Source organism: Anomaloglossus baeobatrachus, chromosome 1, assembly GCF_048569485.1.
Source record: "Anomaloglossus baeobatrachus isolate aAnoBae1 chromosome 1, aAnoBae1.hap1, whole genome shotgun sequence".
Lineage (NCBI taxonomy): Eukaryota > Metazoa > Chordata > Amphibia > Anura > Aromobatidae > Anomaloglossus > Anomaloglossus baeobatrachus.
In genome coordinates this window covers 946824643-946845830 of record NC_134353.1, presented here as the reverse complement: position 1 = coordinate 946845830, position 21188 = coordinate 946824643, and the positions used below count along the sequence as shown (strand labels likewise).

General features: G+C 53.9%; 1 protein-coding gene across 9 annotated transcripts in view; it reads left to right on the top strand.

Moving 5' to 3' along the window:
• The window catches only part of DDX4 (DEAD-box helicase 4), a 388261-nt gene that overhangs the window by 279307 nt on the left and 87766 nt on the right, over positions 1 to 21188 (top strand). For all 9 annotated transcript variants that reach the window (XM_075328899.1, XM_075328957.1, XM_075328939.1 and 6 more), the window contains one exon: positions 5743 to 5885. In XM_075328899.1, coding sequence (XP_075185014.1) covers positions 5743 to 5885 — 143 coding nt within the window. The remainder of the gene's footprint in view (positions 1 to 5742; positions 5886 to 21188) is intronic.

Sequence of the window (21188 nt, the reverse complement as noted above, 5' to 3'; positions counted from 1 at the left end):
GGTGTGCTAGTGCACCGGGGACCGCGGCGCTGACCGGGTTAATATGTGCCATTACACACTCAGCGCTGCTGAGTGTGTTTATGTATAGGGACTGCCGCACTATTCGCCGCTGCCAGGGAAACACTGCGGCGCTGCTGGGACTTGTAGTGCGCCGGGGACTTCCGCGCCGGCCGCGCTTTTACGGCGGCCGCGTTTATTACTAGAGTCCCCGGCTTTTTGCGGCCTAGTTTCCTTTCCTCCCGCCCACAGCCCTGACAGGCAGGGGAAGGGCGGGACGCTGCACAGAACGAGCAGCACTGAGGGCTGGAGCATGCTTTGCATACTCCACTCCCCTCACTGTGTACAGTGCAGGCACCAGCTCCCGCACTTTCTGAGCCACGCCCACGGCTCCCACCTCTCCTCAGGACGCCGGCAGCCATTCCTGTCAGCTCCTTGGACGCTACAGAGGGGGACAAAGTCTGGGAGACTCAGGCAGGGACTCTGGTGGCCTCACAACCGCTTTAAGCGGGTGGTAAGCAGCACCTGTGGTGCTAGCCCCATTGTGCAGTAGTGTAACATTATATGTTTATGGTATACATATTTTACACTGTATGGTGCACAGTTGATTTCTGGCTATATACCCTATTGTGTTACTCAGGGAAGATAATAGCATGGCGCCCACGAAAGGCAGGGGTGCCAAAACACAGGCTTATTATGCTGCCTGCGCCGCATGTATGACCCCGCTACCGGCAGGTTCTACTGACCCTCATTGTGTGCACTGTTCGGCCCCTGTGGCACTTACTCAGCTAGAGCCTCTGCTAAGGGGGGCCCAGGGGGAGCCACCTGCTGACACTGTTCAGGTGACGGGGACAGAGTTTGCAAAACTCTGAGACTATGGCTAAGATACTAGAAGCCTTGCAGTCCAGGCCGGTATCTCAGCACAGGGACTCTGTTGAATCTTTGTCCCCTGGCCCACCTCAGTTGGACCAACAATGTCCTCCTGGGGTGTCTCATGGATCCCAGGCTGAGGGTTCTGACACAGACCCCGGCCCCAGACCGACTAAGCGAGCTCGCTTGACAATTCCCTTGACATCCTCATATTGTTCAGGGTCTCAGCGGGGGGAATCTCTAGTTGATGATGCGGACACAGCTGATCAGGATTCTGATCCTGAGGCCGCTCTCAATCTTGATACTCCGGACGGGGACGCCATAGTGAACGACCTTATTGCGTCCATCAATCGTATGTTGGATATTTCTCCCTCAGCTCCTCCGGTGGAGGAGTCAGCTTCACAGCAGGAGAAATTCCGTTTCAGGTTTCCCAAGCGTACACTGAGTATGTTTCTGGACCACTCTGATTTCAGAGAGGCAGTCCAGAATCACCATGCTTGTCCAGATAAGCGTTTTTCTAAGCGCCTTAAGGATACACGTTATCCCTTTCCCCCTGACGTGGTCAAAAGTTGGGCTCAGTGTCCCAAAGTGGATCCTCCAATCTCCAGACTGGCAGCTAGATCCATACTTGCAGTGGAAGACGGGGCTTCGCTCAAAGATGCCACTGACAGGCAGATGGAGCTCTGGTTGAAATCCATCTATGAAGCTATCGGCGCTTCTTTTGCCCCAGCATTCGCAGCCGTATGGGCGCTGCAAGCTATCTCAGCAGGTCAAGCGCAAATCGACGCAGCCACACGCACGTCCGCGCCACAGGTGGCGTCCATAACCACACAGACTTCGGCATTTGCGTCTTACGCTATTAATGCTGTTCTGGACTCTGCGAGCCGTACGGCGGTTGCAGCCGCCAATTCGGTGGTACTCCGCAGGGCTACGGGAATGGAAGGCAGATTCTGTTTCCAAAAAGCGCTTAACCAGTTTGCCAATTTCTGCCAACCGATTGTTTGGCGAGCGTTTGGATGAAATCATCAAACAATCCAAGGGAAAGGATACATCCTTACCCCAGCCCAAACCGAAAATACCCCAACAGAGGAGGGGGCAGTCGAGTTTTCGGTCCTTTCGGGGCGCGGGCAGGTCCCAATTCTCCTCTTCCACAAGGCCTCAGAAAGATCAAAGGAACTCTGATGCATGGCGGTCTAAGTCACGTCCTAAAAAGGCCACCGGAGGTGCCGCTACCAAAGCGGCTTCCTCATGACTTTCGGCCTCCCCACTCCGCATCCTCGGTCGGTGGCAGGCTCTCCCGCTTTTGCGACACCTGGCTGCCACGGGTAAAAGACCGTTGGGGGAGAGACATTCTGTCTCACGGTTACAAGATAGAGTTCACCTCTCGTCCCCCGACTCGATTCTTGAGGTCATCCCCGCCTCCCGAGCGAGCCGAGGCTCTTCTGCAGGCGCTGGGCACTCTGAAGGCAGAAGGAGTGGTGGTCCCTGTTCCTATTCAGCAACAGGGTCACGGTTTTTACTCCAACTTGTTTGTGGTCCCAAAGAAGGACGGGTCTTTCCGTCCTGTCCTGGACCTGAAACTTCTCAACAAACACGTAAAGACCAGGCGGTTCCGGATGGAATCCCTCCGCTCCGTCATCGCCTCAATGTCCCAAGGAGATTTCCTTGCATCGATCGATATCAAGGATGCATATCTCCACGTACCGATTGCTCCAGAGCACCAGCGCTTCTTGCGCTTCGCCATAGAAAACGAACACCTGCAGTTCGTGGCACTGCCGTTCGGCCTGGCAACAGCCCCACGGGTTTTCACCAAGGTGATGGCTACTGTAGTAGCGGTCCTCCACTCTCAGGGTCACTCGGTGATCCCGTACTTGGACGATCTGTTGATCAAGGCACTCTCTCTAGAGGCATGCCAACACAGCCTCGACGCTACCCTGGAGACTCTCCAGGGTTTCGGGTGGATCATCAATTTTCCAAAGTCAAATCTGACACCGGCCCAATCGCTGACATATCTTGGCATGGAGTTTCATACCCTCTCAGCGATAATGAAGCTTCCACTGATCAAGCAGCGGTCACTACAGACAGGGGTACAATCTCTCCTTCAAGGCCAGTCACACCCCTTGAGGCGCCTCATGCACTTCCTGGGGAAGATGGTGGCAGCAATGGAGGCAGTTCCGTTCGCGCAGTTTCACCTGCGTCCACTTCAATGGGACATCCTACGCAAATGGGACAAAAAGCCGACGTCCCTCGACAGGAACGTCTCCCTCTCTCAGGCGACCAAAGCTTCCCTTCGGTGGTGGCTTCTTCCCACTTCATTATCGAAGGGGAAATCCTTCCTACCCCCATCCTGGGAGGTGGTCACGACGGACGCGAGTCTGTCAGGGTGGGGAGCGGTTTTTCTCCACCACAGGGCTCAGGGTACGTGGACCCAGCAAGAGTCCTCGCTTCAGATCAATGTTCTGGAAATACGGGCAGTGTATCTTGCCCTGAAAGCGTTCCAGCAGTGGCTGGAAGGCAAGCAGATCCGAATTCAGTCGGACAATTCCACAGCGGTGGCATACATCAACCACCAAGGCGGCACACGCAGCCGGCAAGCCTTCCAGGAAGTCCGGCGGATTTTGATGTGGGTGGAAGCCACGGCCTCCACCATATCCGCAGTTCACATCCCAGGCGTGGAAAACTGGGAAGCAGATTATCTCAGTCGCCAGGGCATGGACGCAGGGGAATGGTCCCTTCACCCGGACGTGTTTCAGGAGATCTGTTGCCACTGGGGGGTGCCGGACGTCGACCTCATGGCGTCCCGGCACAACAACAAGGTACCAATGTTCATGGCACGGTCTCAAGATCCCAGAGCTATGGCGGCAGACGCCTTAGTTCAGGATTGATCGCAGTTTCAGCTCCCTTATGTGTTTCCTCCGCTGGCACTGTTGCCCAGAGTGTTACGCAAGATCAGGGCCGACTGCCGCCGCGCCATCCTCGTCGCTCCAGACTGGCCGAGGAGGTCGTGGTACCCGGATCTGTGGCATCTCACGGTCGGCCAACCGTGGGCACTACCAGACCGACCAGACTTGCTATCTCAAGGGCCGTTTTTCCATCTGAATTCTGCGGCCCTCAACCTGACTGTGTGGCCATTGAGTCCTGGATCCTAGCGTCTCCAGGGTTATCTCAAGACGTCATTGCCACTATGAGACAGGCTAGGAAACCAACATCCGCCAAGATCTACCACAGGACGTGGAAAATTTTTCTGTCGTGGTGCTCTGCTCAGGGTTTTTCTCCCTGGCCATTTGCATTACCTACTTTTCTGTCCTTCCTTCAATCTGGACTGGAAAAGGGTTTGTCGCTCGGCTCCCTTAAGGGACAAGTCTCAGCGCTCTCTGTGTTTTCCAGAAGCGCCTAGCCAGACTTCCACGGGTACGCACGTTCCTGCAGGGGGTTTGTCACATAGTTCCTCCTTACAAGCGGCCGTTAGAACCCTGGGATCTAAACAGGGTGCTGATGGTTCTTCAGAAACCACCATTCGAGCCAATGAGAGATATTTCTCTCTCACGCCTTTCGCAGAAAGTGGTTTTTCTAGTAGCAGTCACTTCACTTCGGAGAGTGTCTGAGCTAGCAGCGTTGTCGTGCCAAGCCCCTTTCCTGGTGTTTCACCAGGACAAGGTGGTTCTACGTCCGGTTCCGGAATTTCTCCCTAAGGTGGTATCCCCCTGTCATCTCAATCAGGATATTTCCTTACCTTCTTTTTATCCTCATCCAGTTCACCAATGTGAAAAGGATTTGCACTTGTTAGATTTGGTGAGAGCACTCAGACTCTACATTTCTCGTACGGCGCCCCTGCGCCGCTCGGATGCACTCTTTGTCCTTGTCGCTGGCCAGCGTAAAGGGTCACAGACTTCCAAATCAACCCTGGCTCGGTGGATCAAGGAGACAATTATCGAAGCTTACCGTTCGGCTGGGCTTCCGGTTCCCTCAGGGCTGAAGGCCCATTCTACCAGAGCCGTGGGCGCGTCCTGGGCTTTGAGGCACCAGGCTACGGCTCAGCAGGTGTGTCAGGCGGCTACCTGGTCGAGCCTGCACACTTTCACGAAGCACTATCAGGTGCATACCTATGCTTCGGCGGATGCCAGCCTAGGTAGACGAGTCCTTCAGGCGGCGGTTGCCCACCTGTAGGAAGGGGCCGTTTTACGGCTCTATTACGAGGTATTATTTTACCCACCCAGGGACTGCTTTTGGACGTCCCAATTGTCTGGGTCTCCCAATAGAGCGACAAAGAAGGGAATTTTGTTTACTTACCGTAAATTCCTTTTCTTCTAGCTCTAATTGGGAGACCCAGCACCCGCCCCTGTTTTTTTGTGTACACATGTTGTTCATGTTGAATGGTTTCAGTTCTCCGATATTCCTTCGGATTGAAGTTACTTTAAACCAGTTTTTAATTCTTTTTCCTCCTTCTTGCTTTTGCACCAAAACTGAGGAGCCCGTGGGAGCACGGGGGGTGTATAGGCAGAAGGGGAGGGGCTTAACACTTTTGAGTGTAATACTTTGTGCGGCCTCCGGAGGCATAGCCTATACACCCAATTGTCTGGGTCTCCCAATTGGAGCTAGAAGAAAAGGAATTTACGGTAAGTAAACAAAATTCCCTTCTTTCCTGCCAAAAATGCATTTATTTTTTTTTTTTTTTTGCGCATAAAGTGTCTGGTTTGTGTGCACATAGTCCTAATCCTTTTAAATAATAAAGCACCAATAGATGTGCACATGCTGCGTCCGAGCCACGGCGGATGAATGAGAAGACTGCAGCACATTCATGAGCACATTGTCACCTCACTGGTTGTGTCGCCACTCATCCAAATTCATATAAAAGTTTTACATTTAATTTTTTAGGCCCTAGAGTGACTTACATCCCCCCTCCTCCACCGGAGGATGAAAAGGATATCTTTCATCAATTCCAAACCGGCATTAACTTTGATAAATACGATGAAATCCTTGTCGATGTATCTGGAGTCAATGTGCCGCCTGCAATCATGGTGAGTGATGTGTGTGTGTATTGTAGTACACAGAAATGTATACTTACTGTGTGGCGCAGGCTAAGGAGCTGAGCAACCCTGTACATTGTGGCTGCTGGCTGTGTTATACAGCCATTACCCGAGAGTAACTGTTGCACCTCTATTATGCCAACAGCATTTAATGGTTTGGTAGCGGGGGTAGGTGGGTGATGTGGGTAGACAGTTACCATTCCTGGAGTGGACTACTGGGCCTTTGCCTTTGAGTCACGAGGATCCAACCACCAATGTTTCTTTATCGTTCCTTATGGGAGACCCAAACCATGGGTGTATAGCTTCTGCCTCCGGAGGACACACAAAGTACTACACTCAAACGTGTAGCTCCTCCCTCCGGGCTATATACACCCCCTGGATGACAATCTAACCAGTTCAATGCTTTGTGTCAGGAGGATCACACACACACACATGCATTCGCTGATATTTTTTTCATTTTTATTTTGATTTTAAAGATTTGGAAGAAAAGCGGGTCCAGTCTGGACTCCCGGCATGTCCCTTCTCACCCCACTCTGTCGGCGGTGCTGTTAAGGTTGACTTTACAAGGCTGGAGCCTTCACATGCCGCGCTCCTTCACATCCTCTAAGAGGCTCTGATTTGAAGTGGGAGCCGTCACGGTCCTCTCTGCTTGCAGGAGACCGGTCTCCATCCGCAGCCCTGTCTGGTTCCTGCTGGAAGGAGCGTTCAACCCCCCCTCAGGGACGGGACCTGCGTCTCAAAAGCTAAGTATTGAGACGTTTTTCAGGGGTCCCGGGTACTTTTATTAGGGGGACAGTATGTGTTTTATCTTTACTGTAAATTTCGGCCGGTTCTGGGGGTTTCCCCTGAGAACCGCGCCGAAGGTGCCTGCTCGTCGGCCGCATGTTAAAATCTAGGCCCCGGCTTCAGTTTGGGCCTAGTTTCGGTTTCGGCTTCTCTGCATGTCATGCATACAGGATGCAAAGCGTGGCGCCGCCCACCGGCCGGCCAGCAGAGGGGAGGGCACTCCTCTCTGGGGAGATGTTCCCTCCCCTGTATCTCTCCCTGGCCCTCCGTTTTCCCGCTCTTGGGCTAATACCCGCCCCCCCTCCTCCTTCCAGCGCCATTTTCTCAGCGTTCTTACACTGGACGGCGCTGGATGCTGCAGCTGCTGCTGTTTAGGAAGGCTGAGGAGTGTATTCTTGCTGCAGAGCTTCCACCTCAGCAGCATGTCTGTCACCCGAAGCAAGGCTGCAAACATGTACGCTATATGCACTGCATGTAAGCTCATTTTGCCAGAGCCAAGCACATACCCACATTGTGATGCCTGTGCTAATATGGTTGTGTCTCAGCCTGGAGCCTCCTCAGGGGTCCCTCCGGCTGCTCCGGCTCCGGTGGCTGAACCCCCGGCTTGGGTAGCATCCTTTTCACAAGCTATTTCCCAGTCTTTTGCCGACTCCATGGGGCAGCTGTCCCGGACACTGCTGACCATGCATCAGCCCCCTTCTCAGGGTGCCCCTGCTGCTCTGAGCTCTGCAGAGCTCTCAGAGCATGTCCTAGGACCCCGTTCCCCCAAACAGAGACGCAGGGACCCTTCTCCTTCCTCTTCCCACGGCTCTGATTCTCGTGCCGAGGTGCAGGGCGAGGAGGATTCGTTTACTGTGGGCTCAGACGCTACCTCTATATACCCCATTGACTTGTCTGAGGGTGATGCGGATGTTAGTGACTTGATTGCGTCCATTAACTCCGTACTGAACCTCAACCCACCAGAGTCAGAGGAACAAGCCTCTCTGGTAGAGATACACCAGTTTACCTCACCTAAGAGAGCTAGGAGTATGTTTTTTAACCACTCCAGCTTTCAGACCACTGTTACCAAGCCCAGGGCCTGTCCTGACAAACGTTTTCCGAAGCGTAGTTCGGATGACCGTTTCCCTTTTCCACCAGAGGTGGTTAAGGAATGGGCCCAGTCCCCAAAGGTAGACCCTCCGGTGTCCAGAATCTCAGCCCGCACAGTCGTAGCTGTGGCTGATGGCACTTCTCTTAAGGATCCCACTGACCGCCAGGTTGACCTTCTGGCCAAGTCTGTATATGAGGCGGCAGGAGCCTCGTTCTCCCCGTCTTTTGCGGCAGTGTGGGCTGTTAAGGCAGTCTCTGCCTCTCTGGCGGAGATCCATTCCCTCACCAGGGACTCTATTCCTGAGATGGATGCCTTAACTTCTCAAGCTTCGGCTTTTGCATCCTACGCCATGTCTGCCATCCTGGAGGCTTCTCACCGCACGGCGGTGGCCTCCGCTAACGCCCTCGCGATCCGCAGGATCTTGTGGCTTCGAGAGTGGAAAGCAGACGCTTCCTCTAAGTAGTACCTTGCGAGTCTCCCTTTTGCTGGGTCCCGGCTGTTTGGGGAACAGCTGGATGACATAATTAAGGAAGCTACTGGCGGGAAGAGTACTTCTTTGCCACAAACTAAAACCAGGAAACCTGTCCAGGGCAGGAACCAATCGAGGTTTCGTTCCTTTCGTTCCTCTAACTGGTCATCCTCTAAGCCCTCAACCTCGTCCAGTACCGCAGCCAAGGATCGTAAATCCAACTGGCGCGCAAAGCCGCGTCCTCAAAAGACCGGAGGAGCCGCTGCCACTAAGGCAGCCTCCTCTTGACTATCTGGCTGCGCCAGCAACGTCCTTGGTCGGTGGCAGGCTCTCCCACTTTGGCGACGTGTGGTTTCAACACGTCTCCGATCAGTGGGTGCGGGATATCATCTCCCTCGGCTACAGGATAGAATTTTCTTCCAGCCCGCCAAACAGATTTTTTCTGTCCACCCCCCCCCTGCTCCAAAGCCGCCGCCTTCTCTCAGGCCGTGGCATCCCTGCAGGCCAACGGTGTAATTGTTCCGGTTCCCGCCCGGGAACGGTTCAGCGGTTTCTACTCAAACCTCTTTCTAGTCCCCAAGAAGGACGGTTCCTTCCGGCCCATCCTGGATCTCAAGCTTCTCAACAAGCATGTTCAGGTGCGGCACTTTCGCATGGAATCTCTGAGATCGGTCATTGCCTCAATGACCCAAGGAGATTTTCTGGCATCAATCGACATCAGAGATGCCTATCTGCATGTGCCTATTGCGGTTTCACACCAGCGTTGGCTACGCTTTGCAATCGGAGAGGAACATTTCCAATTCGTGGCTCTCCCCTTCGGCTTAGCCACGGCCCCTCGAGTATTCACCAAGGTCATGGCAGCAGTGGTTGCGGTCCTGCACCTCCAGGGGTTGGCAGTGATTCCTTACCTGGACGACCTTCTAGTCAAGGCCTCATCCAGTGCAGACTGCCAGCGGAGTGTCTCTCTCTCTCGCCACGCTCGTTCAGTTCGGGTGGCTTGTCAACCTGCCCAAGTCCACTCTGACCCCGACCCAGGTGCTTATGTACCTAGGGATGCAATTCGAGACTCTGCCGGCACTTGTCAAGTTGCCCTTAGTCAAACAGCAGTCCCTTCGTCTGGCGGTGCGCTCTCTGCTGAGGCACCGCCGTCATTCCATCAGACACCTCATGCAGGTGCTGGGTCAGATGGTGGCGTCAATGGAAGCGGTTCCCTTTGCCCAGTTCCATCTGCGTCCCCTGCAGCTGGACATTCTCCGCTGTTGGGACAAGCGGATCTCTTCCTTGCACAGGCTGGTGGCTCTGTCGTCACAGACCAGGAGCTCCCTTCAGTGGTGGCTTCGGCCCCTCTCTCTGTCACAGGGACGCTCCTTCCTGACTCAGTCCTTCTCCGGTTGGGGAGCAGTATTTCTCCATCACCGAGCACAGGGCACTTGGACTCAGTCCAAATCAGCCCTCTCGATCAATGTGCTGGAGATCAGAGCTGTGTTCCTAGCTCTCCTAGCCTTCCACCACCTGTTGGCGGGCAGGCACATTCGAGTTCAGTCGGACAACGCGACAGCGGTTGCCTACATCAATCACCAGGGCGGGACTCACAGCCGTCTGGCGATGTTGGAGGTTCAACGAATCCTCCAGTGGACGGAGGACTCCATGTCCACCATATCTGCAGTCCACATCCCAGGCGTGGAAAACTGGGAGGCCGATTATCTCAGCCGTCAAACCGTGGACAGCGGCGAGTGGGCCCTGCATCCGTCAGTGTTCAGATCAATCTGCCGCAAGTGGGGCACTCCGGAAGTGGATCTAATGGCATCCCGGCACAACAACAAGGTTCCGGTTTACGTGGCTCGCTCCCACGATCCTCAAGCCTTCGCAGCAGACGCACTGGTTCAAGATTGGTCTCAGTTCCGTCTGGCCAATGTGTTTCCCCCTCTAGCGCTCTTGCCCAGGGTTCTGCGCAAGATCAGAATGGAGGGCCGTCGAGTCATAATCATTGCTCCGGACTGGCCCAGGCGAGCTTGGTACCCAGACCTGCTCCGTCTGTCCGTAGAGGTGCCGTGGCATCTCCCGGACCGCCCAGACCTTCTCTCTCAAGGTCCATTCTTCCGCCAGAATTCTGCGGCTCTCAGATTGACGGCGTGGCTCTTGAGTCCTGGATCCTGACGGCTTCAGGCATTCCCTCTGAGGTCATCTCCACCATGACTCAGGCTCGGAAGTCTTCCTTGGCCAAGATTTACCACAGGACTTGGAGGATTTTCCTGTCCTGGTGTCGCTCTTCCGACCATGCTCCTTGGCCGTTCTCCTTGCCGACCATCCTGTCTTTTCTACAGTCCGGTCTACAGCTAGGACTGTCCCTCAATTCCCTCAAGGGACAGGTGTCGGCTCTGTCGGTATTGTTCCAGCGGCGTATCGCCTGACTGGCTCAGGTGCGCGCACCTTCATGCAGGGCGCATCTCACATCATTCCTCCTTACCGGCGGCCCTTGGATCCCTGGGACCTTAATCTGGTCCTCACGGCCTTACAAAAACCCCCCTTTGAGCCTCTCAGGGAGGTTCCTTTGTTTAGACTTTCACAGAAAGTTGTTTTTCTAGTAGCCATAACTTCTCTCAGGAGAGTTTCTGATTTGGCTGCGCTCTCTTCGGAATCCCCCTTTTTGGTGTTTCACCAAGACAAGGTGGTTCTTCGTCCGACTCCGGACTTTCTCCCTAAGGTGGTGTCTCCTTTCCACCTTAACCAGGACATTTCGTTGCCTTCTCTTTGTCCGGCCCCTGTGCATCGCTTTGAGAAGGCGTTGCATTCCTTAGATTTGGTGCGGGCGCTCCGAATCTATGTGTCACGCACCGCCGTTTTTAGGCGGTGCACCTCACTTTTTCTGCTAACCACTGGTCAGTGCAAGGGTCTCGCTGCTTCTAAACCGACCCTAGCTCGTTGGATCAGGTCGGCTATCTCCGATGCCTACCAGTGTTCTCAGGTGCCTCCTCCGCCAGGGATTAAGGCGCACTCGACCAGAGCTGTCGGTGCCTCCTGGGCTTTCAGGCACCAGGCTACGGCTCAGCAGGTTTGTCAGGCTGCCACGTGGTCCAGTCTGCACACTTTTTCGAAGCACTACCAAGTACATGCTCATGCTTCGGCAGATGCGAGCTTGGGCAGACGCATTCTTCAGGCGGCTGTCGCCCATTTGTGAAGTTAGGTTTTGCCTACTTCTCAGTTTGGTTTATTTCCCACCCATGGACTGCTTTGGAACGTCCCATGGTTTGGGTCTCCCATAAGGAACGATAAAGAAAAAGAGAATTTTGTTTACTTACCGTAAATTCTTTTTCTTATAGTTCCGACATGGGAGACCCAGCACCATCCCTGTTGCCTGTTGGCAGTTTTTTGTTCCGTGTGTTTCACCGGCTGTTGTTAGTAGACAGAGTTCTGGTCTTTCCGAGTTTTACTCTATCTCTACTTATGGGTGGATGTCCTCCTTCAGCTTTTGCACTGAACTGGTTAGATTGTCATCCAGGGGGTGTATATAGCCCGGAGGGAGGAGCTACACGTTTGAGTGTAGTACTTTGTGTGTCCTCCGGAGGCAGAAGCTATACACCCATGGTTCGGGTCTTCCATGTCGGAACTATAAGAAAAAGAATTTACGGTAAGTAAACAAAATTCTCTTTTTTCTTAGTATGTCCTTGTCCAATGGTCCTCCGTTTTTGCATAACCGTCCTAGACAGGATTGTGGCTGTGTTGGAGACCATTCCCTTTGCAAAGCTCCACGCTAGACCACACTGCAGTTCTCTACAAGCTCTGTGGGCGAAGACTCTAACCTGGACTGATTGCCTCTTCCACTTCCAGTTAAGTAGTCCCTGTCTTAGAGGCTAACATCTCCTCTCCGCTCACTGTCTTGGAGGCTAACGTCTCCGCTCACATGTCAGGGGACTGTCTTTCATTCTGGTTCATTGGCAAGTTGTAGAGACGAAGGGCAGTCTCCTAGACAGGGGGGCAGTCTTCCGCAGCTTCACAGTCTAGGGTCGGAGGGGACACACAAGTCTTCTCTACCCATCAATGTCCTCTAGCTTAAAGCGAATTTCTTCGGCGCTCCATTGGGAGACCCAGACGATTGGGTGTATAGCACTGCCTCCGGAGGCCACACAAAGCATTACACTAAAAAGTGTAAGGCCCCTCCCCTTCTGGCTATACACCCCCAGTGGGATCACTGGCTCACCAGTTTTCAAGCTTTGTGCGAAGGAGGCACACATCCATGCATAAGCTCCACTGTTTAGTCAGCAGTAGCTGCTGACTATATCGGATGGAAGAAAAGAGGGCCCATACTAGGGCCCCCAGCATGCTCCCTTCTCACCCCACTTGCGGTTTGTAAGGTTGAGGTACCTATTGCTGGTACGGAGGCTGGAGCCCACATGCTGTTTTCCTTCCCCATCCCCCTGAGGGGCTCTGAGGAAGTGGGATCTTTCCGGCCACCAAGCCCTGAGGCCGGGCTCCATCCACAGACCCATAGAACCTGCTGGATGTGGAGCGGGAGTGCCGTTCAGGGACAAGGCCCTGCAACTTTCAGGTACTCTGTGTCCCCGTATGGCAGGCCACGCACACTCCAGGCTTGCTGGGTGTGCTAGTGCGCCGGGGACTGTAGCGCTGTGCGCTGGGCTTATAATCCCTGCAGATTACTGGGGGACTTTACGTGTGGGGACCGCCGCGCCGACCGCCCCTGGAGCGGCGGCGCAGCTGCGACTTGTAGTGCGCCGGGGACGCGCCGACCGCGCTTTTACGGCGGCGGCGCTTCTAACTTTAGTCCCCGGCTTTTGCGGCCTAGCGCCGCTTCGTTCCCGCCCCCACCCTGTCACTCAGGGAAAGGGAGAGACGCTGTTCTATAGCAGCGCCGAGGGCTGGAGCCTTATTTGCATTCTCCAGCCCCCTTCACTAGACACAGTGGGCGCCGGGTTCCCGCTCTTGTCTCGGGCACGCCCTCGGCCCGCCCCTCTCCTCTGGACGCCGGCAGCCATTCCGGCACGCAGAGCGGGAAAACTGAGACAAGCGCTGAGCTACCAGCACATGATTCCGGCGCCACACACCCGCTTTTGTGCGGGCGGTAAGCGGCAACTAAAGTGCTGACCCACTAATGCCGAAGTGTCCTGTTGTACTTTTGTACGGTCGCTATTCAGGAGCAGACCTAGAAACAGCAGCAAAAGATCAGGGGTGCTAAAGCACAGACTCTATATGCTGCTTGTCTTGCATGTGCTGCAGTGTCATGTGTCCTTTATGCTTGTATGCTTTACATTGCACTGTAAGGGCTATTCTTGGCTGTCTACCCGCCTAGATGGCTAGACAGCGGCAGCAAACAGCAATGGTGCTAAGGCACAAGCTTTCAATGCTGCTTGGATTGCATGTACTGCAGAGTTTATTTTCATGCTTGTACATTCACTGCATGTCGCTATTCTTGGCTAATGCTCCTTGATGACTAGACAACAGCAGCAGAAAAGCAAGGGTGCTAAGGCACAAGCTTTCAATGCTGCTTGGATTGCATGTGCTGCAGTGGTTATTTTCATGCTTGTATGCTATACATTCACTGTATGTCGCTTTTCTTGGCTAATGCTCCTGAATAACTAGACAACGGCGGCTGAAAAGCAAAGGTGCCAAGGCACAGGCTTTCTATGCTCCTTGTACTGCATGTGCTGAAGTGTTTATTGTACTTCATGCTTGTATGCTATACATTGCACTGTACGGTCGCTATTCTTGGCTAATGCTCCTAGATGGCTAGACAGCAACAGCAAAAAAAAAAAAGCATGGGTGCCAAGGCACAGGCTTTCTATGCTGCTTGTACTGCATGCGATACTGTTCCAGGACCCCCAGTGTGTGCAATTACTCAACGGGGTCTCTGCTACAGGTGGCCAAAAGAACCACCTGTGATCCCTGTCCAGGGACAGGGACGGAGTTGCAGTTTCCGCTGATATATTGTCTGTGACTATGACTAACATCTTACAGACTTTGCAGTCCAGACAGACCTTGGGCAATGTTGATTCAATGCCCCTGGCCACCCTGATTTCGAAACAAATCATGGCTCCAGGAGGGTCCCATGCATCCCAGGGTGCAGGCTCTGACACGGACGACAGTCCCAGACGGCCTAAGCGAGCTCCCTAAGAACGGCCCTCGACTTCATCACAGTACTCTCTGTATGATGAAGCAGACGTAGCTGTTCAGGACTCTGATCCTGACACCGCTCTCAATCCGGATACACCGGATGGTGACGCCATAGTGAATGATCTTATAGCGTCCATCAATGGAAGGTTGGATATTGCTCCCTCAGCTCCCCCAGTGGAGGAGTCAGCTTTACAGCAGGAGAAATCCTTTTTCAGTATCTCATGCGTATATTGAGTATTTTTCTGGCCACGCTGACTTCAGAGAAGCACAGTTCAGAAACACCACGCTTAACAGATAAGCGTTTTCTCCAAACGTTTTAAGGATACACGTTATCCCTTTCCCCTGACGTGGTAAAGCGCTAGACCCAGGGTCCAAAGGTGGATCCCCCAATCTCCAGGCTTGCGGCTAGATCCATAGTTGCAGTGGAGATGGGACTTCACTTAAAGATGCCATTGACAGACAGATGGACCTCTGGTTGAAATCTGTCTGTGACGCTATCAGTGTGCCGGTTGCTCCGGCATTCGCAGCCGTATGGGCACTCTATCCTATTTCAGCTGGGCTTGCGCAGCTGGTCTTGAGCACATGTACATCTGTGCCGCAGGTGGTGTCCTTAACCTCGCAATGTCTGCATTGCGACTTACCCTAGTAATGCTGTCCTGGAGGGACAGTCGAGGTTGGTCCTTCCCAGGCTCGGGCAGGTCCCAATTGTCCTCGTCCAAAAGGACTCAAAAGGCTCAGAGGGGCTCAGTTTCCGGCCGGGCTCAATCACGCCCAAGGAAGGCAGCAGGAGGAACCGCTACCAAGGCGGTCTCCTCATGACTTTCAGCTCTCTCTCTCCGCATCCGCGGTTGGTGGCAGAATCTCCCGCTTGGCGACATTTAGCTGCCACAGGTCACAGACCGGTGGGTGAGAGACATTTTGTCTCACGTGTACAGGATAGAGCTCTGTTCTCGTCCTCCGACTCGATTCTTCAGAACTTCCCCCCCCTCCCCCCACCGAGCCGATGCTCTTCTGCAGGCAGAAGAAGTGGTAATCCCTGTTCCTCTTCAGGAACAAGACACGGTTTTTTCCTCCAATCTGATTGGGGTGCCAAAAAAGGGGTGGCTCTTTCCGTTCCGTTCTGGACCTAAAACTGCTCACCAAGCACGTGAAGGCCAGGCGGTTCCGGATGTAACCTCCGCTCCGTCATTGCCTCAATGTCGCAAGGAGCTTTCCTAGCATCAATAGACATCAGGATGCTTTTCTCCACGTGCCGATTGCTCCAGAGCACCAGCGTTTGCTACGTTTTCGTTATTGAAGACGAGCATCTTCAGTGTGTAGCCCTGCCCTTCGGTCTGGCGACAGCCCTACGGGTTTTCACCAAGTTCAGGGCAGCAGTGGGAGCAGTCCTGCACTCTCAGGGTCACTCTGTGATCCTTACTGGGACGATCCACTTGTCAAGGCACCCTCTCAAGAGGCATGCCGACACAGCCTGAACGTGGCGCTGGAGACTCTCCAGAGTTTCGGGTGGATCATCAACTTTTCAAGGTTACATCGGGCACCGACCCAATCGCTGACATATCTGGGCATGGAGTTTCACACTCCCTCAGCGATAGTGAAGCTTCCGCTGGACAAGCAGCGTTCACTACAGACGGGGGTGCAGTCTCTCCTTCAAGGCCAGTCACACCCCTTAAGACGCCTCATGCAGAGGCAGTCACTTTCGCGCAGTTTCATCTGCGTCCACTTCAATGGGGCATGCTTTGCCAATGGGTTGGGGAGTCCACGTCCCTAGACAGGAACGTTTCCCTTCTCAGACGGTCAAGGACTCTCTTCAGAGGAGTCCATCCTTCAGATCAATGTTCTGGAAATCTGGGAGTTGTATCTTGCCCTGCAAGCCTTCCAGCAGTGGCTGGAAGGAAAACAGATCCGAATTCAGTCGGACAATTCCACAGCGGTGGCAGACATCGCCCACCAAGGCGGAACACGCATCGCCAAGCCTACCAGGCAATCCGGCGGATTCTGATGTGGGTGGGGGACAGAGCATCCACCATATCCGCAGTTCACATCCCGGGAGTAGGAAATTGGGAAGCAGACTTCCTCAGTCGCCTGGGTATGGACGCAGGGGACTGGCCTCTGCACCCAGAATGGTGTCAGGAAATCTGTAGCCGCTGGGGGATGCCGGACGTCGATCTAATGGCGTCTCGGCACAACAACAAGGTCCCGATTTTCATGGCGCGGTCTCACGAGCAAAGTGCTCTGGCGGCAGGCGCCCTAGTTCAGGATTGGTCGCAGTTCCAGCTACCCTATGTGTTCTACCTCTGGCACTGTTGCCCAGAGTGCTACGCAAGCTCAGCTCCGCTTGCCGCCGCGCCATCCTCGTCGTCCCAGACTGGCCGAGGAGGTCGTGGTTCCCGGATCTGTGGCATCTCACGGTCGGCCAACCGTGGGCACTCTCAGACCGGCCAGACTTACTGTCCCAAGGGCCGTTTTTTCCACTGAATTCTACGGCCCTGATCCTGACTGTGTGGCCATCGAGTCCGAGATCCTAGCGTCTTCAGGATTATCTCCAGACGTCATTGCCACCATGAGACGGGCTAGGAAGCCGGCGTCTACCAAGATCTGCCACAAGACGTGGAAGATATTCTTATCTTAGCGCTCTGCTCAGTGAGTGTCTCCCTGGACATTTGCATTGCCTACTTTTCCTTCCTTCCTACAATTTGGTTTGGGAAAAGGTTTGTCGCTCGGCTCTCTTAACGGACGAGTCCCAGCGCTGTCTGTATTCTTTCAGAAGCGCATAGTACGACTTCCTCAGGTACGCACGTTCCTGCAGGGGGTTGGTAACATTGTCCCTCCGTACAAGAGGCCGTTAGACCCATGGGATCTGCACAGGGTACTACTTGCTCTCCAGGAGCCGCCCTTTGAGCCTCTGAGGGATGTCTTTTCACTTTCTCGACTGTCACAGAAAGTGGCCTTTTTTGGTAACGGTCATGTCTCTTCAGAGAGTGTCCGAGCTAGCAGCGCGGTCATCCAAAGCCCCTTTCCTGGTTTTTCACCAAGACAAGGTAGTGCTGCGCCTGATTCCGGGTTTTCTCCCTAAGGTGGTATCCCCCTCTCATCTCAGTCAGGATATCTCCTTACCTTCCTTTCGTCCTCATCCAGTTCATCGATATGAATTGGATTTGCATTTGTTGGATCTGATGAGAGCGCTCAGAATCTACTTTTCCCGCACGGCGCCCCTGCGCCGCTCGGATGCACTCTTTATACTTGTCGCTGGTCAGCGCAAAGGGTCGCAGGCTTCCAAAGCCACCCTGGCTCGATGGATCAAGGAACCAATTCTTGAACCCTACCGTTCTGCTGGGCTTCCGGTTCCATCAGGGCTGAAGGCCCTTTCTACCAGAGCCGTGGGTGCGTCCTGGGCATTACGACACCAGGCTACGGCTCAACAGGTGTGCCAGGCAGCTACCTGGTCGAGTCTGCACACCTTCACCAAACATTATCAGGTGCATACCTATGCTTCGGCGGACGCCAGCCTAGGTAGAAGAGTCCTGCAGGCGGCAGTTGCCTCCCCGTAGGGGAGGGCTGTCTTTGCAGCTCTAACATGAGGTATTTCTTTACCCACCCAGGGACAGCTTTTGGACGTCCCAATCGTCTGGGTCTCCCAATGGAGCGCCGAAGAAGAAGGGAATTTTGTTACTTACCGTAAATTCCTTTTCTTCTAGCTCCTATTGGGAGACCCAGCACCCGCCCTGTTGTCCTTCGGGATTTTTGGTGGTTTTTCGGGTACACATGTTGTTCATGTTGAATGGTTTTCAGTTCTCCGATGTTACTTCGGAGTGAATTTGTTTAAACCAGTTATTGGCTTTCCTCCTTCTTGCTTTTGCACTAAAACTGGTGAGCCAGTGATCCCACTGGGGGTGTATAGCCAGAAGGGGAGGGGCCTTACACTTTTTAGTGTAATGCTTTGTGTGGCCTCCGGAGGCAGTGCTATACACCCAATCGTCTGGGTCTCCCAATAGGAGCTAGAAGAAAAGGAATTTACGGTAAGTAACAAAATTCCCTTCTTTCTTTACCCCCTTCATTGGCAAAACCTTTTCTCGAGGCTTCCCATTCACATTAAATCAGACAACGCCACCGCCGTGTCGTACATCAATCCAGGAGGCAAGTTGAGTTCATTCAGCTATTACAGAAGCCTCTCGAATTCTCTCCTCGGCAGAATAGTGTCCAGCCAGATCGGCAGTTCACATCCCTGGAGTGAACCACTGGGCCTCAGCCTTTCTAAGTCACGAGGGTCTAACCACAGGGGAAATGTCTCTTAAGTCTGGCTGTGTTCCAGCAGATCTGTCTTCAGTGGGGCTCCCATATATCGATCTCATGGCTTCCAGACTGAACAACATGGTTCGTGTCCAGGTCAAGCGAGATACTCGCGGTCAATGTCGACTCTGTAGCAATCCCATGGTCTGGGTTCTGCCTTCCCTATCTCTTCCCTCACCTTCCTCTATTACCCAGGCTGCTCAGGAAGATCAAAGCAGAAGACGTTCCAGTCATTCTGATCACCCCAGACTGGCCCAGAAGGCCGTAGTATGCGGAGCTAATCAACCTTCCATGAAGACTCTCAGATTGTCCACACCTTCTTTCCCATGGTCTTCCTTTCACTAGAATTCATGGTGTATCAATTTTCAATTTAACTGCATGGCTGTTGAAGCCACGTTTCTAAAGACTTCTGGTTCTCCAATCAAGTCATTTGGACCAAGATTAGGGCCCGAAAGCCTTCCTCTTCCCGTATTTATCATTGTACCTGGAAAGCCTTCTTTCCTTGGAGTGAGTCCAATCATGTCGCTCCTGGCCTTTTTAGAGTTCGGCCGGGACTCTAGTCTTGCTCTCTGTTCCGTCAGGAGTCAAGTTTCTGCTTTAGCCATTCTGTTCCAGAAAAGTTTGGCCCCCTCGCCCTTAAACTTCTCTTCAGGACGTACCTCAGTGTTCTTCCCTACAGGCCTTAGGTGGAATCGTTGGACCTCTGCCTGGTTTTGGGCACTTTGTTACATCCTCTTTCTTCGGCGCTCTATTGGGAGACCCAGACGATTGGGTGTATAGCACTGCCTCCGGAGGCCACACAAAGCAATTACACTAAAAAGTGTAAGGCCCCTCCCCTTCTGGCTATACACCCCCAGTGGGATCACTGGCTCACCAGTTTTCTGCTTTGTGCGAAGGAGGTCAGACATCCACGCATAGCTCCACTGTTTGTAGTCAGCAGTAGCTGCTGGCTATATCGGATGGAAGAAAGGAGGGCCCATATGGGGCCCCCAGCATGCTCCCTTCTCACCCGCGGTGGTGCTTGTAAGGTTGAGGTACCTATTGCTGGTACAGAGGCTGGAGCCCTCATGCTGTTTTCCTTCCACATCCCCTGGAGGGCTCTGTGGAAGTGGGATCTTGCCGGCCCCCAAGCCCTGGGGCCGGGCTCCATCCACAGACCCAGAGAACCTGTTGGATTTGGAGCGGGAGTGCCGTTCAGGGACAAGGCCCTGCAACTTTCAGGTACTCTGTGTCCCCGGCAGGCACGGACACCCTCAAGGCTTGCTGAGCGTTATAGTGCGCCGGGGACAGTAGCGCTGTGCGCTGGGATTAGGTCACTGCAGCTTTGCTGAGTGACGTTACATGTTGGGAACTACTGCGCCGACCGCTCCTGGAGCGGCGGCGCAGCTGCGACTTGTAGTGCGCCGGGGACTTTGCGCCGACCGCGCTTTTACGGCGGCGGCGCTTCTAACTTTAGCCCCCGGCTTCTGCGGCCTAGCGCCGCTTCGTTCCCGCCCCCACCCTGTCAATCAGGGTAGGGGAGAGACGCTGCTCTATTGGCAGCGCCGAGGGCTGGAGCTTTATTTACATGCTCCAGCCCTCTCACTAGGCACAGGGGGAAGCAGACTTCCCGCTCTTCGTCGGTGTACGCCCAGGGCCCGCCCCCCCTCTCCACAAGGACGCCGGCAGCCATTACACATGCGGTCTGGCTGGGGAAAGGCAGCAGGCTCTGGGAGACCCAAACTAGAGGGATTTCTGGCGATCACACACCGCTCCTAAGCGGGCGGTAAGCAGCACAGTAGTGCTGGCCCCTCTAGTGCCTCAGTGATATATTAGTGTACTTTTTTCTTGGTACCATATATATATATATTTATATAGTGCACTGTAAGGTCGCTTCTTGGCTGGACACCCTGTACTGCTCTGAGGAGGCAGCAACATGTCATCCGCAAAACGCAAGGCTGCCAAGGCACGGGCTGTGTACACTGTTTGTACTGCATGTGGGGCTGATCTACCGGCAGGCTCCAATGACTCACATTGTGTGCAATGTTCAGTCCCAGTGGCACTTCGTCAGCCAGAGCCTATTGTGGTGGTAGCCCAGGCAGAGACACCTGTGAACCCTGCCCCGGTGACGGGGACAGACTTTGCAGTGTTTGCTGATAAAATGTCTGTGACTATGACAAAAATCCTGGAGACATTGCAGGCCAGGCCAGTTCCTCAGACCATGGACACTGCTGTGTCTATGCTCTCCGAACCCCCTCAGTTGGAACTAATCCGTACTTCAAGGGGGTCTCAAGCATCACAAGCTGAAGTCTCTGACTCAGATGACAGTCCCAGGCAGCCTAAGCGAGCTCGCTGGGAAAGACCCTCGACGTCATCACACTGCTCAGGGTCTCAGCGAGAAGAGTCTCTCTGTGATGAGACTGAGGACGGTGATCAGGATTCTAATCCTGAAGCCTGTGAGGCAAATCCCGGGATATGAAGATGAATTATGACTCCAGTCATAATCCCTCATCACTCCCTGGCAGTGCCCCCCTCCCTTCTTGTTCTCAGTGTT